Source organism: Oryzias latipes, chromosome 16, assembly GCF_053564925.1.
Source record: "Oryzias latipes strain Hd-rR chromosome 16, Olatipes_Hd-rR_3.1".
NCBI lineage: Eukaryota > Metazoa > Chordata > Actinopteri > Beloniformes > Adrianichthyidae > Oryzias > Oryzias latipes.
This window is the reverse complement of record NC_136252.1, coordinates 34,649,618-34,665,450: the sequence shown is the minus strand read 5'-3', so window position 1 is coordinate 34,665,450 and position 15,833 is coordinate 34,649,618. Positions and strand designations below refer to the sequence as shown.

The window sequence follows — 15,833 nt, the reverse complement described above, 5'->3', positions numbered from 1 at the left end:
ATGCCTTCGCCGTACCAGAGTAGCAAGTAGAAGGGTTGTACCTGACGTTGACAAAGAAATAGAAAGTTTATTCTGGCAAGGGTTGCAAAACGGAGGACTTCCATCATTCTTTCTCTCGTTACTTTGCCCCGACGTTGTAATTCTGGACTGAAGAAGTGTTTAGTCGTGTGTTTTTGTTGACAAGCTTTAGTTCAAATCAGAAAGGTCAGGTAGATGGTAGTCTGAATACAGACCATGAGCGAAGTTCAGGACTCGATCCAGACCAAATTAGAAGGACTCTGTTCGGACAAACAAACCTCTTCATTCTGAATAAACCCTAAGTGCTCTTTCAAAAGTATGCCAATGGACAGAAGAACAGTTCAGCAACACTGTTGACAGCACAGTAAACAAGAACAATCCAAAAATACATCAGCTTTCCAAGAAAAGGTAATTAATTCAGCAGAAATATTCACATTACACTGAAACCGTCAACACCACGATTCCTGAAGACGAGCAAAGCTACTCCTCTGCAGTAGATAAATGTCAAAGATACAGTAGAGTGAAAGGTCCATTGATGCCCTGCAGGTACCCTCTGCCAGCAACATGTGAGGGAGCTGTCAATACTGGAGCAGAACCCCCGCATGACCCACTCAGAGAGCCTGGAGGCAGCACTAAAACACAAGTGTTATTGGTAAACTGGTCAGCTACCACCTCAACACGTCAGCCACGTTTGGATCACTGTTCACTGATCTTTCCTGAAACTCGATTCATGCTGAGGCTTGTTGCTCTCATTAATAGTTTCTTCCCATGGGGTGGAAGGCCACACAGAAAGTGCCGGCAATGCAAAGGTTATCTAAAGGTTGGCTGGGATTAAATCCGGTGTTTGTATTTTCCAGGAACAAGTGCAGGTCTTTTTTCTTCCTTTAGGTTGATCAAAGAGTAAAATAGTTAGATACCTTCTTTATGACTTTTGCAGGGAGTTTTGGTTGTAAACCTTTAAACCTGCAGCACAAATGCAGTAAAAAAGAAAAACTTTTTATGCCCACTGACTAAATTCCATGCAGTTCTTCCGTCTTAATAAAACAAATGATCTTTTTAGCTTGAATCACATGTCTGATGCTGCTAACTGAATTAGATGGTCCAGAAATGTCCATGCTTACGTACAAGTAATGCTGGGGGTGAGGTCAACAATTTGTAAAGAAAAACCTGAGTCCTGGACATGGACTGATTTCTAAACATCTCATTCTTCTCTTCTGCCAAACTTGGACAGAAAAGCTCTTGTTCGGATCCGGAGTTTCAAACCTCTGGGAGCATAACTGCTGACTGAGGCCTCATTTAGCCCCACTCTACATCGCTGCCAATGAAATATTCAAAGAGTCAGAAGTGAATTGACTCTTATTGATGAAAGAAGAGCACACTTTACTCGTCAGCTTGAATTTAAAGAAACAGTTGAAAAACTAAAAGGCAGCATTTTTTTTTTGTCGTGTGCTATTTTGGTTCTATCCACCCATCCAACATCCCACCCATCCATCCATCCATTCATTCACCCGTTCGTCCGTCTGTCTGTCCATCCTTCCATCCATCCATCCATCCAGCAAGTTTTCATCTTAAGAACACATTGGAATCACAAATAGTCTTCGTAAAATGTTCATATTTATTTGGTTATGACTTCAGCAAATGGGTGACGTCATATTTGACGTCTAAAAAATAAAGTACTGAGCATGTGACTGCATTGAAATCCAGAGAATTGGATAGTCCTGTACTACATGGTCATTTAGTGAGCGTATCTAGTCAGAGTCCACAGTGTGAATTGCTGACTAAGGTATTCATCCTTGTTTTTCATTCAGTATTTTTCTTCCTCTTAGTCTAATTTCTGTTTAAACGGCTTACTTCTGCCGTCGTGTGTGAGTGACGTTGCACTCTTGGAAATGGCTTGAAAGAGGAGAGTTAAATCTGGGGGGAGTAGGACCTCAGGCTGCGTAGATGTGGGAGGGGACGACGAACTCCGGAGCAGCAGAGGGGAGGGATGGAGGGATGTGACGTGAGAGAGCGGGAGTATGGAAACTGATGTCTGCAGGCTGAACCGCGTTGGATAATCCTCCCTCTCCTCTCCCTCTGTGTCAGCACCTCACATTCCCGGTGATGCCGCTCTGAGCAGACGCCGCCGGAGGAGAAGCAGCGGAAAGCTGCAGCCCATCACAAACACCCGCCTGCCCCGCAGCCGGGGGAAGATTCAGCGACGGACACGACGGAAATGTAAGAGATCTGCAAACATCTGCCTGGACGACTCCTCCCTCATCGCTCCTGGTGTTTATCTCCATCGCTGCAGCAGGTGAGCAGCATGTTAATGTGTGTGCTCATTTACTCACCATGCAGCCACCACCTACTGTCATGGATGCGCACGTAACCCACGGTTTGCGTCCTCGCTGCATCGCTGGGGAGGATGTGGTGACATTTGCAGAGCTGCATGCAGGGTGTTTGTGAGGATGCACTGCAGTCATTTGAGCGCACAGCAGGTATACAGCTCACCTGCTGCAGGCTGCTATAGTTTGGAAATCCCTCTTTTTTGCTTTGGGGCACATCAGAGTTTGATTCCCTCATACTCATCGCTCAAGGGGCAGATCATAGTGTTTGTTGTTGCTCCAAATATTTCTAAAGATTTGTGTCACTGTGTGCAAGAATGAAAACGTCACAGTTCTTGTTGTCATGAGTTGTAATTCTGGGCTGTGAGTGGGTTGAAGAAATCGACAAAGAAAATGTAGCATCAGAAAAAAACAAACAATTTTTTTTTTTTTTTTAACTTGTCCTGTCCAACAGCTGGGCAGACAGATGAGAGCTGAGGGCCTCTTGTGTTGGACATATTTTACTTTAACAAGAGGGGTTATTAATCTTCAGACAAACCAAAGGTATGTCTGAATAAACCCCTTTTGGAATCAAGGCCAAACTTTATTCATTTTAATCATATTTGAAAATCTTTTGTGTTGGACCGGGCAGAAAAAGAAAGGAGGGAAGAAAAGAGAGGGATGTTAGAGAGAGGGGGATAGGAGGGTGATCATAGGAGGAGGGGGGGGTTGTCAAACCATGAAGCACCATAAAGCAACAGGTTTCTGGATGGTTATCCTCATTACAGTGAGGTTCAGATGTAATACAGGTCTATAAGGGCGGGGCCTGTCCACACACTCAAATGTTATAAACATACATGTTGGGTCCAAAAAATATTCCCATGTCATCATGTAAACAATACAAATAATATTCACACAGGCATACTTATGCATTCAGACCAACTAGTGTGAGATATTTCATTCAACCACGCAGAGTATTAGTGCAAAGGTGAGTTAACACCTGTGTTCAGGTGAGTGTTTATGTTCTTCTAAAATGGATGATGGAATGTAAAAAGGAGGGAGAGTGTCCAGCCATCCCCACACCAAGACCCCCGCCACAGCAGCTAGAACCCCCCAACGCCACACGGCAGCAGGTAGAGAACAACCGCCCCCCGGGCGATCACATCCGCCACTCAGGCCAGGGCCAGCAGGACCGCCACGGGGCCGCCAGAACCAGAGATCAGGGAGGCATGGGGGGGGGGACACAGAGTGCAGCTCCGGCCCAACTACCAAGTTGTTTTAATGCAGTCGTTTTTTTTCCTTCTCAATGTAAAATGCAAAAGAAAAGGCCAAGAAAAATCATTTAATCCACACTCTAAATTTAAGACTGTATTCCAAAAATATCCAGAGTTAAGAGCAAACAGATGCTAAATAATAATTTTTCTGCACACTCCAATGTAATGATGGGGAAGGGGGACAGTAAAGACGGTAACTTCCTTCTCTGCTCAACTTTGAGAGTAGGATAGTCTGGTGGATTTGTTTGGGTTTGGGTTCCTTCAGTCAGTCTGGTTTACGTTCACATTAGTTCACCAGACTTGGTTTGACTGAATTGGAAATGCATTACGACGCACGCGGGGCTGGTTTGATGCTGCTGAAGTTATTCAAGCTATAAACTGACCAATAAGGTGCCTCTATAAAAGTGGGTGGAAACCCGCTGGCTCGTATCACAGTAACACTAAAGTCTGGGTATAAATGGGCTTCAGAGGACAAACCAAAACCGAACAGACAAAACACGAGGTGAAGTAGATCCACGGTTAGATTTTCTAACAAAGTGCTTTTGTAGAAAGGCTGGTGTGCAAACAAAGCAAAACCCTTCTTTGGTTGCTACTTATGTAAATGGTAAATGGTGTATACTTATATCGCGCTTTTCTACCCTGCTTTAAAGCCCAAAGCCTCAAATCTCTGGATTTTTCTTCCACTCAACTTGACGTACTGCGTTAGTGCTGCTTCCCCGCTTTAGCTTGTCCTGTTAAAAGTCCATGTTGTTTCACGCTGTTGCAGAAACACACCAGGGTTCACTTGCATGTGGACCTAGCCTTCATATTTAAGGTGGACCTGACTGCATTTGTTTAACCCTTTAACACCCAAACATCACACGATCTTTGACTTACCGTACTGTAAATCCTCAGTAATTTACACGATCAACCTAAATCAGCTGATTCTGACTTTACTCGTGTGAAGCGTTGCATATCAGGAGCTCTGTGAAATCCTAGACACTGTGGCACATAGCGACCTCAAAGGGGTGTCCTTTTGTTAGAAGACCATCCTTGTTACTGAGGCACTTTATTTTGAATATCTAGCTGATTCTTTCAGACCAAAAAGGAGGTTTATGGATGAAGGACGACATGAAGGTAGCTGGAGTTGGAGGAGAGGATGCAGGAGACGGGGTTAGACGGAGGAAGCTGATTCGCTGTGGCGACCCCTGAAGGGAAAAGAGAAAAGGAAATTCTTTCGGGTTAAGAACCTGCAGGTTTTGTTCCCTCAAAGTCTGAGGATCTGCTTCAGTTTATGTTTTGTCTGGTCTGTCGTGGATTTGCTGAAGAGTTTTAAATCAAAGTTGTCCTCTGAAGCCCATTTTACTTAATCCCCAGATTTATGTGGAGGAGTTTTTCCCCCACCAGGGCTGAGCACTAAACCTACGTTTTCTCTTGATAGGATTTCTTTTAACACCAAAGTTTATCTTCATGATGTTTTTCTAACTGTGCACAAATGAATTTCCCTATTTTACAAGCTGACTGGGATGTGGAGATTCTTCTAGCAGCCATGCTGGCAAAGACCTTCAGGTTGATAGTCGTGCATGAATGTAAATATTTTTGTCCTTAGTTGACCACCGTATTTTCCGAACTATAGGATTTACGGATTATGAAGCACACCATCCATGAATGGTCTATTCTCATATTTAGGTCCTATTATATAAGGCATATTGAACCTTAAGTGAGACAAAAGAGTCAGAGAAAAGAATGTCAGACTTGAATAATATTGATCCCAGTAATTCCAGAACTTGTTTGTGACAGGCCAGCTACGTTAGCTTCGTTAGCTACGTTAGCTGCACTACTAGCACTAGAAAAACGTTACTGTGACCACGCTAACTGTCAGCCTTGTCAGGAACACTGTTAAAAACACAGTCTGACATCCATACATGTTAGCAGCGTTTTCACAATGACACCCAAACTGGTTTGCAACTTCTAACAAAATAAAAAACAGACTGACATTTTGACGGAGCGCCGTGTGCCTCTAAAGATCGCCTTGACAAATACATATGAAGGCAGTCTGGATTATAATTATAAAACTGTTGTTTTTTTAACAAAAAAAAAATGAAGGCTCCTTCGATTAATGGGTTTTTGTGAAGCTACATTTGCTTAAAAAGGATTATTGTTGAATAGAGATGATTTTCTATAGATTTAAAACACACTGCAGAAACATGTTTGTCTTTTAGGATGATTTTTATTTTAATTAAACACTGCTTGTACACATTTGTTTTCTTTTTTTTTAATGAATAACTTTCAGCTTTTAATATGTTTATTTTTTAATTATAAACAATTAGATATTTCTTAACTCTATACCTTTTAAAAAACAAAAAATCAGAGATATATCTCGTTTAGTGTTCACCCGAATGCGGTTGAGTTTATTTCTCATAGGTTTGTTGACTTCTTTGTTATTCCTGCTGTTGCTGTTCATGCATAACTTTTTTTTGACATGAAATAAACGTCCACTTGTTGATCCAGGCTTTTAGTCTCCTGTAATTGAGTCTAATGCGTCACTGGGCAGAGGACACACACGTAAACACAATTGCACACATAAACACAACCACACGGATGTGCCTGGGTTGAAGCTGCTCCAACATACCATTAATTCTTCTCTTCACAACAAAAGGAAAACAAGCTCTTCTACATTTTATCAGCAGAAATGCCTCCTGGGAGCTGCTGTGCTCCTCTGCAGGACCCCTCAGTGTGTTTGCATTGACCTGATAATTGGTGCTTTTATCAAATGACAAGGATGGGATGCAGTTAGGATGCAAATGACGGCAGACGTTTTTGTGTTTGCAGAAGTGCATTGTCCTTCCGTAAATGTCCTGCAGCCTCTACAGTTGTTTCATTAAGTAAAAGCTACTTCAGTTCAAAAGTACAAATGCAAAAAGAACAAACATTAGGAGGTTGGACTCGACAAAGGACATCATCGTTTTCTCAACATGGTATCGTCTCCAGTTCTTTTTTCTTGGCGCAGCACTGATGGCGCCTTTAATGTGACTCCTTTCTCAAGTCATAAAGGGGGCCTCCACTTTAGTTTTAGTGATGCTTCTCCCTAAACGGATACGCTGCTGTTCTGAAGACATTTTCTGAGGACTCCATCAGCCGTAAAATTTCTGTTTTTTAGACGGATTTAGTCGGATCATTTGTCCAGTTTGTGCTGTACTCTTGTGAGCAGAAGCTCTCTTCGTAAATCCACATGCAGCTCCATGCTGCAAACATGTTTTCTAATTTCCCCGCCGACGCAGCAACAGTTTTCACGCGGCGCACGTCCCCCTAACCCTTATCCTTTGGATTCATGCTCTAAAAAAACTGTTTGTTTTATGGGTGAATGACTGATGGATTACTAATATTACAACACAAATGTGGCTGCGTCAGTGACACGGTGCACTATTTGAATAATAAATGGGCTTTAGAAAGAGGAAAGGATGCTAAAAGCTGCTAGATGGAGGATATGAAGTGGATTCTTTGAACTTCTTTTCAAACTGGATTTATAACAAGTTTTTAGGAGTTTTTAAAATGTATTCAGTCCTTTTATTTCTTTTGTTTATTAACATTTTACACTTAATTTAAAATGTTAGCAGCGCTCAGAGTTTCTAAAGCTTTCTTTTGTTTTTGTTTTTAAGTAAAGACCCGCTCCGCAGAAAATATGTCCTAGAAAACAACAGTTTTTTAAAAAGTTTACACTAAAAACTGTATTATTATAGCTAAAAGACAGAAGCGGAAAATAAAGCTTTTGCTTAAGCAACCACCACCAAAGTTGTGTTGACCTTTGACCTCGGGAAGAGTCCGCCATCCTGAATAAAAACAAAATCATCTTTAGTACCAGAAACTAATTTAACCTTCTCCTGGGGATTTTAACCTATTGCCCTCTGACTCCTGGAGCATCGGTGGGAAAGAAATGCTGGAATCAGAAGTTTGTAGATTTTAAACAACATTGGCTCAGTCTAGGGTTGGGCGATGTCCCCTAAATTGGCCGTTGACGATGTTTGCCGTCAACCATCGGGATGGACGATGACATCGTCGGGGGGGGTTATTTTTACATTTTTCCTTCTTATATAACTGCTATTCGTTATTTTGCTTTTTTCATTTTATTTCCCAACTAATGGTTAATCCGCGATGATCCAGTATAAACTGAGGGAAGTGACTTTAACAAAAAAAGTAACAAACAAAATATAAAGAAGTAGTCCGCTCCCGCACTTAACTAGCGAAGTGGACCGGCGGAGTGCGGATTTACAGCTTTGTGTTTGAGGGGGAGGGGGGGGGGTACATGAGCGGTATGTGTGGGAGATTTAGGACTGCGATCCGTCCCGCAGCTCTAGGGGTACAAGCAACCGAACTCAGAACCGGGTCTAAAAGTGTGTCTGAGCACAGCTCGGATCGTCAGCAGACACACAGCGGTTTGAGCTTCAAAGCAGAAATGTCGCTCAGTCCTTAGAAAACATTCAAACAATCACGTGGATTTGTGTTCCCAGTCGTGTCCCGACTAAATAAAGGCTGATGTTGTTCACAGCATGCAGCGCCACCCAAAGCTAATGTTGTTAGCCCGTGTGTTAGCATACTGCTAATCCTGGCTACGTTCAGAAAAAGCACTGACCACACGGATTAAAATTCAAATGATGAGCAAAGAGGTGTTTCATAATAACCGTAACATTATTAAAAGCACGTTTAGAAGATCGTCTCGTATTTTACCGAGCTGACATGTCAATATATATAGCCGCTCGGCGCTGTTATCGTTTTGTATTGAATTGTCATATTCAATAAAGTTGGGGGAAAAAAGCCGCTCGGCGGAAGTTGTATCCCTTTCCGGTTTTCAAACTGCGCATGTGCGAATACTGCGCGTGTGCGAATGATTTATTCCGACCGAAATTGTGACCTTAGTGAACGTTTTTATATTCTGAAAACATTTTTCTGGGCCCATCTACACGGTTGGATTCTAATCCGGCCATTGATCCCATCAAGATATTTTGTACATGTAACCGCGGCTTATGGTGTCGACGCGCAACGTGGCGGGGGCGTGGCATCACGATGGTGGTCTCTCCATCGGGATGTCAGTCACCCATCACGATGGACGATGATCCATCGGCACAACCCTAGCTCAGTCTGAACAAAAAATATAACTTATGAAATGAACGTATTAGAAATGTGGCTAACGAAAAACCTTAGTTGCCAAAGAAATACAGAATTTACTTTCCTGATACTTCTAAAAATTACGGAGACCCCCAGACGATCAGAACATCAAACAGTTGCTATGGAGATAAAACCAACAGAAAAACTGCCATTTTGGTTTCTTTATTAATATTATTTGTCTTGTGCTGACCGGGGTGGCAGGGGCAGAGGGGGACAGTCGCTCAGTCACTGGGGGCAGTATCCACATTTTTTCTAAAATCTTGAAGCTTTTTCTTTCTCCCAGACTCCATCTGAACCAGCTGAATGAGAGGAAATCCTTTCAAAAATTCAAATTCTTTGTACTTTTCCTCTGAAACTGCTCAGCGACTGCCTGCCCAGTCCAATGAATCAATCTTCCAATTGACTGGTCAGCAGGAAAGCCTGTGTGGAGACTTTTTCTTCCAGCAGCAGATAAAAAAAAAACACAGACGTTCTGAGACTAATGAGGCTCTGCCAATGAATGAATGAAAGCCATGGACTGGCTGGAGTTTAATAACCCACCGGATCATCTCGGAATTTGTTTTGGACTTTTATTTGTTCTACAAGTTCAAAGAGATTAAAGAGACATGACACATAGACATCATTATATAGAATTCATAAGTAAGAGTCATTAACAGCATTGCTAATACTTGTGAGTTTTCTGCAGTCGTCAGAAAAACCGAAATGAGTTTTTTAATGTGACTGTAATGGTATTGAAATGACTCCCTTTGGTTTGTTTTTTAAGAAACTTGTTAACTTTTAAAATGGTCATCAAGAAAAGAGAAACACTGGAGCAAAATCAGGAGATGTACTTAAAAAAGAGACTAAAATGTTTGTTTCCGTCCTGTTCTTGTTGTGTGTCACGATTACAGCAGCTTTGCTGCCACAATTAGACAAAACAAACCCTAACGGCGTCTCCAGCTCCATGTTTTCTATCACACCTTTCTCTTCTTTTGCTCTAAAAGCCTAAAAGAACAAAGTCGATGTTGCTAATGGAGCTTGTTTTCTGGTGTTTTCAGTGTAGGCGCCCCCTCCCACCACCGCCGCCAACCTTACACGTGTGGGTGTCCAGAGAGTGCCGAGAGGACCCGGAGACGCCATGAACAGCCAGGACAAGTGGGTCACGCTGACCCCTGCTGAATTCGCTTTGCTGCAGGAGTACACTCAGTGTGAGTCAGGAGGGTCTCTCTGCCTTATTATCTTCTGTTCCTCTAACAGGATCATTTGGGTTGTTTTTTTTTTTCACAAGAAAAGATTCAAACCAAACAACTTTGTTTATGAGCTTCATACATTCTGCACAAGAAACTGTATGAAAGGACAAAAGCAGGTGATGGACAAATAAGAAAAGCTCCTTCAATCAGACCAGCTACTGCAACAAAACAAACAAAAAAAATCATTTCATTTCATATTAGCCCAGGTTTTATAATACTTATAAGGTAAGAGATTATTTTCAGACCAGTAAAAGTATAATATGCAAATATAAACCAGCTTTATTTCAATGAAATGATTCCACAAAATAATATTTCTATGGTAACAGAAAAATACAAAGAAAAAAGACACAAATAAAAATACTAAGATAAAACTGATTAAACTGATTTAAGATATTCAGTCATAAATGGATTGGAAATTGAAGAAAACAAACCAAAAAAAGATGTAATTTCCCTGACATTGTAATGATAAAACAGGAATGGAGTTATTCTCAAGAAATACACTACTCACATTAAATTTAGGATGTTGTTCTTTTCATATTTGTTTCACCAAATGTTGACATTGATGAAACATTGAAAAGGTTCTTCTTTTAGAATTTTGGGGTTTTGGCTCCAATATGTAAAACACCTTCTACACATTGAGACCATGTGGAAAACACAAAATGAAATGTGTTCGTCACCCCAATACAACCCCCTCCCAAAGACAATCCCTAACTTATCACATATATTCATTTGAAGATATCACAAAAGGACGTTTTCTGAAGCTTTGCTCTGGTGATTTTGGTCTAAAGAACGAACAGCTTCAGTGCCTTTAATTATCCTACATGTTACCACAAAGCAAACACTCACAGACAGTCTCTGTGCAACACGAACCAATGAAATTACTCTTAGCTAGCATCAAACACTCAAGCCAGCAATGACAAATAGGGCAGTGTAAACCTCAGCCGGGCTTCAACAATAACTTTGTCTTCTCCTAAAGCAGTTCCTCTGCGCTCCGGACCGCACGACTTCCAGTTTACGGGTGATGTGTTTACCAGAATGTGCTCTGGATGCCCAGAGTTTACGTTACGCCTGGAGATGTTGAAACAATCCATCACCTGAAATGGTTGCTGGAATGGAAAAGATGACGCTACCTGGGAAAGGAACTTTTCACAACCCACACACACTCAATTAGACTGAAAGAAAAAGCAAAAATAAAATCAACAATTTCTTGGCAGAAAAGGGGTTTTTTATTCAACATTTAACTATCGGCGAGCTGCTCTTCTGTCACTAAAAGGCAGCTGGATATATGTCACATCTATTTAAGAGCTATTTTAGTCACTACCTCCGTTATTGCTATTCAGAGCAGAGACTATAATTCTCAATAATTAATGCCTTGGATCTCGTGGAGCCATGTTTCTCTTGGACAAGCCTTTTCTTTTTCTTTTTTCTCTCTAATTGCTCTAAATCTTTCCTAACATTGAGCTTTACTTTTTCTTTTACGGAGCCCCCCTCCTCTATTTGCCTTCTGCATGTGATGTCTTGCACATGAAGGCACTCTGCAGACACTTTTTGGTATCATTTCTGCCGCCGCGGGTCATTAAAGCTGCTGCTCCCTGAGCTGTAACAAGGAACACCTAATCACCTCGGCTGGCATGGACTCACTGCATCGCTCTCCTCTTTCTCATTAACAGAAACATTCATAACGTTTTAATAGCTTTTGCAGGAGAACATCTAACCGCGCTTTTACAGCTCCTCTGATATGTCTGTGGGGAGCAGAGGCGTCCTTTATCTTTAAAGGTAAAGAGGATCATTTGGCAAAGAAATGTGGTGATGGGGAGCACTTAAGAACACAAAAATGACCACAAACTGTATGATAACAACAAAATCTGGCAACAAGCAAAGGGAGGCAGAGGGAACAGATGCTTAGTTACAAAACCTCTCTATCCAAGTTGATTGTTACGCCTGAGAAATTAACTACAAATTCTGAAATCAGGGACTGCACGGTGGTGTAGTGGAAGATCCAGAATCACACCACAGCGTGTTACATGTTCTCTTCATACATGTGTGGGTTTTCTCCAGCTGTCTTCCACCGTCCAGTTAACCTTCATGGGTCTTATACGTCTCCTGCATATTTTTTAACTTTGACTTTGACTGTTTGGACACTTAAAAAAAACATAGTTATCCTAACCTTTCTGTATAACATCATTATAATTTGGCATTGCACACATTTGCACACAATAAAAAGGTTACTACTACTATTTCTAAACATTTTTGGTTTCACCACATGCTGTGTCTGATTCTCTCCATGCACTAATGATCAACCACTCTTTTAAATCAGATTCTAGTTTTTATCTCAAATCAGTCTGTTTAGTTTCAGTTTTAGTCTTGGTTTAGTCTCAAAATAGTCTGGGTTTTGTCTCAGTTTAGTCTTTGATTAATCTTGGTTTAGTCTCAAAATAGTCTGGGTTTTGTTTCAGTTTAGTCATGGATTAGTCTTGGTTTAGTCTCAAAATAGTGTGGAGTTTGTCTAAATTTAGTCTTAGATTAATCTTGGTTTAGTCTCAAAATAGTGTGGGTTTTGTCTCAGTTTAGTCTTGGATTAGTCTTAGTTTAGTCTCAAAATAGTCTGGGTTTCTTCTCGGTTTTTTCTTGGATTAGTCTTCGTTTAGTCTCAAAATAGTCTGGGTTTCTTCTCGGTTTAATCTTGGATTAACCTTGGTTTAGTCTCAAAATAGTGTGGGTTTTGTCTCAGTTTAGTCTTGGATTAGTCTTGGTTTAGTCTCAAAATAGTCTGGGTTTCTTCTCAGTTTATTCTTGGATTAGTCTTGGTTTAGTCTCAAAATAGTCTGGGTTTCTTCTCAGTTTATTCTTGGATTAGTCTTCGTTTAGTCTCAAAATAGTGTGGGGTTTATCTCAGTTTAATCTTGGATTAACCTTGGTTTAGTCTCAAAATAGTGTGGGTTTTGTCTCAGTTTAGTCTTGGATTAGTCTTGGTTTAGTCTCAAAATAGTCTGGGTTTCTTCTCGGTTTATTCTTCAAATCAAATCAAATCAACCTTTATTTATATAGCACTTTTTCGACAACAGATGTCACTCAAAGTGCTGTGCATAAAATACAATAAAATTTTAAAACAAGATGACAAGACAAACCGTGCGACAACCCCCTCCCCCCCCCCCGCAAAAACACACACACACATCAATAAATAAATAAATAAATAAATAAATAGAAGAGTGATAGAATGATAGAATGTAGAGACCTGGCTTTGTCCTGAGGTGGGAAAACGATAGTTTGGGGACATGTCCACACCAGCGACCCCCCAACCCAAGTTCACGGAGTACACCACCACAGAACCCCCCAGATCCGATCAAAAGAGTCAGACCCAGGAGATCCCACTGCAGCGACCCCGCTCACTGAGAAGGGTCAGTCACCGATGTGGAGGATCCCTCAGAGGAAAACACTGGAGTGTAATAAAATGTAAAAGGAATAAAATTAAAATGTATATAAAACATAGACAAAAAACAAATAATTACATAAACCTTAATAGGCATATGAAATAGTAAGAGCGACTTAAAAATTAATAGAATAAATAAATAAATGTATTTACATACACATATAAAACTAGTTAAAAGAAAAATAAATTAATAATTAAAATATTTAAAAATAATAATAATAATAAATTAAAAAAAAATAATAATAAAAAATAAAAATAAACAAATGAAAATAAATAAATAAATAAAACAATTAAAAATCCTAAAATTCAACTAAAAGCTAAATTAAAAAGGTAGGTCTTAAGCCTTCCTTTAAAAACATGAACAGTCTCTGCGGCCCTGAGGCTCTCTGGGAGGCTGTTCCACAGGCGAGGTCCGTAAAAACTGAATGAGGCCTCGCCGTACGTTTTTGTTCTAACTTTTGGGATAACCAAAAGGCCTGTATCAGAGGACCTCAGGGTCCGCGAGGGCTCATACTTTAAAATCATGTCAGATAAATATGAAGGCCCGAGACCATAAAAACATTTGTAAACCAATACTTGGATTAGTCTTCGTTTAGTCTCAAAATAGTCTGGTTTTCTTCTCGGTTTATTCTTGGATTATTCTTCGTTTAGTCCCAAAATAGTCTGGGTTTCTTCTCGGTTTATTCTTGGATTAGTCTTCGTTTAGTCTCAAAATAGTCTGGGTTTCTTCTCGGTTTATTCTTGGATTATTCTTCGTTTAGTCTCAAAATAGTCTGGGTTTCTTCTCGGTTTATTCTTGGATTAGTCTTCGTTTAGTCCCAAAATAGTCTGGGTTTCTTCTCGGTTTATTCTTGGATTAGTCTTCGTTTAGTCCCAAAATAGCCTGGTTTTGTCTCGGTTTATTCTTGGATTATTCTTCGTTTAGTCCCAAAATAGTCTGGGTTTCTTCTCGGTTTATTCTTGGATTAGTCTTCGTTTAGTCCCAAAATAGTCTGGGTTTCTTCTCGGTTTATTCTTGGATTAGTCTTCGTTTAGTCCCAAAATAGCCTGGTTTTGTCTCGGTTTATTCTTGGATTATTCTTCGTTTAGTCCCAAAATAGTCTGGGTTTCTTCTCGGTTTATTCTTGGATTAGTCTTCGTTTAGTCTCAAAATAGTCTGGGTTTCTTCTCAGTTTATTCTTGGATTAGTCTTCGTTTAGTCCCAAAATAGTCTGGGTTTCTTCTCGGTTTATTCTTGGATTATTCTTCGTTTAGTTCCAAAATAGTCTGGGTTTCTTCTCGGTTTATTCTTGGATTAGTCTTCGTTTAGTCCCAAAATAGTCTGGGTTTCTTCTCGGTTTATTCTTGGATTAGTCTTCGTTTAGTCCCAAAATAGCCTGGTTTTGTCTCGGTTTAGTCTTGGATTACTCTTGGTTTAGTCCCAAAATAGTCTGGGTTTGGTCTCAGTTTAGTCTCCAAATGTTCTCCGGTTTTTCTGTTTCTGTTCAAGAGGTTCCAAACAAGAACCCTCCAAATCCTCACTAGTGTCTCCACTGCCCTTCACCTATTGGTGGTGGACAGTGGAGACATAAATCTGCAAAGTGATCACAAAGCCACCTTTGACTCTCCAACAGACATGACCCGAACCTTCATCTCACAGTTTTCTCCGGATGTCTTCTGAGTTTTGAGCACCTGGAAACCCCTCTTCTCATCAGTTTACCTTTGTCAATCACTTTAGCTTGGTAGGAAACCAACTCTTAAAAAAGTTCTCCTATATTTTCTTAACTATCTGATCTGCTTTTACAAATTCAGGAATTGTTCATTTTTTTTAGGTGAAACCTTTCAACCTTAAAAGCAAATCTGGCCTTTTTTTTAAGGCAGAACTAGGAAAACTTTGGCTGATTTTCACAAACATCATAGGAAATTCTCACAACAGCTGCATCTTTATTACATCCTTTTATCACAGATCAATTACCTGTCAAACCTAATGGTGATTGATCAGAGACAACAGCGACTGAATGTGGGTAGAATCCAGACCATGTTTGGCCCCGTTCTGCCTTCACTGATAATAATATTATTTCTATTCATTAGGATTTTCCTTCCTTAACCAGCCTGGATTGCTCATTTCAGAGATAACAGGTGTTTGGTTCTGCCTGAGAAAAGGAACCAGCAGATCCATAATGGTGCTCCTGTGTGTAGAAATAGACCGCTAATAAAGATGATTAGCAGCGGTGACACACTCTCCACTGTCTGGCTGTTATTTGAAAAACGGATTCAGAGAAAATCAAAGATTCAGATCCATTAGAGCAGGAGGAAGAGGAGGAGGAGGAGGAGGAGGAGGAGGAGGAGGAGGAGGAGGAGTGCTTTTGATGATGCACAGAAAGTCTGCTGTGATCAAAATCTGCCTGGAATTGGGACTTCAGTGACGGGAAAGCGTGAAGCTGGTGGAACACAGAGA

At 40.6% G+C, this 15,833-nt stretch overlaps 1 protein-coding gene across 4 annotated transcripts in view; it reads left to right on the top strand.

Annotated features, from left to right (window-relative positions):
* The window catches only part of dgkb (diacylglycerol kinase, beta), an 87,603-nt gene that overhangs the window by 6,452 nt on the left and 65,318 nt on the right, over positions 1 to 15,833 (top strand). The window contains exons 2-3 of one of the 4 annotated variants that reach the window (XM_078933645.1): positions 2,104 to 2,235; positions 9,775 to 9,924. In XM_078933645.1, coding sequence (XP_078789771.1) covers positions 9,855 to 9,924 — 70 coding nt within the window. In that variant the 5' untranslated portion in view covers positions 2,104 to 2,235; positions 9,775 to 9,854. Of the gene's footprint in view, positions 1 to 1,951; positions 2,312 to 9,774; positions 9,925 to 15,833 lie in introns of those variants that run through there. The other 3 variants (XM_011485842.4, XR_013648427.1, XM_023964689.2) reach the window with 3 other exon arrangements.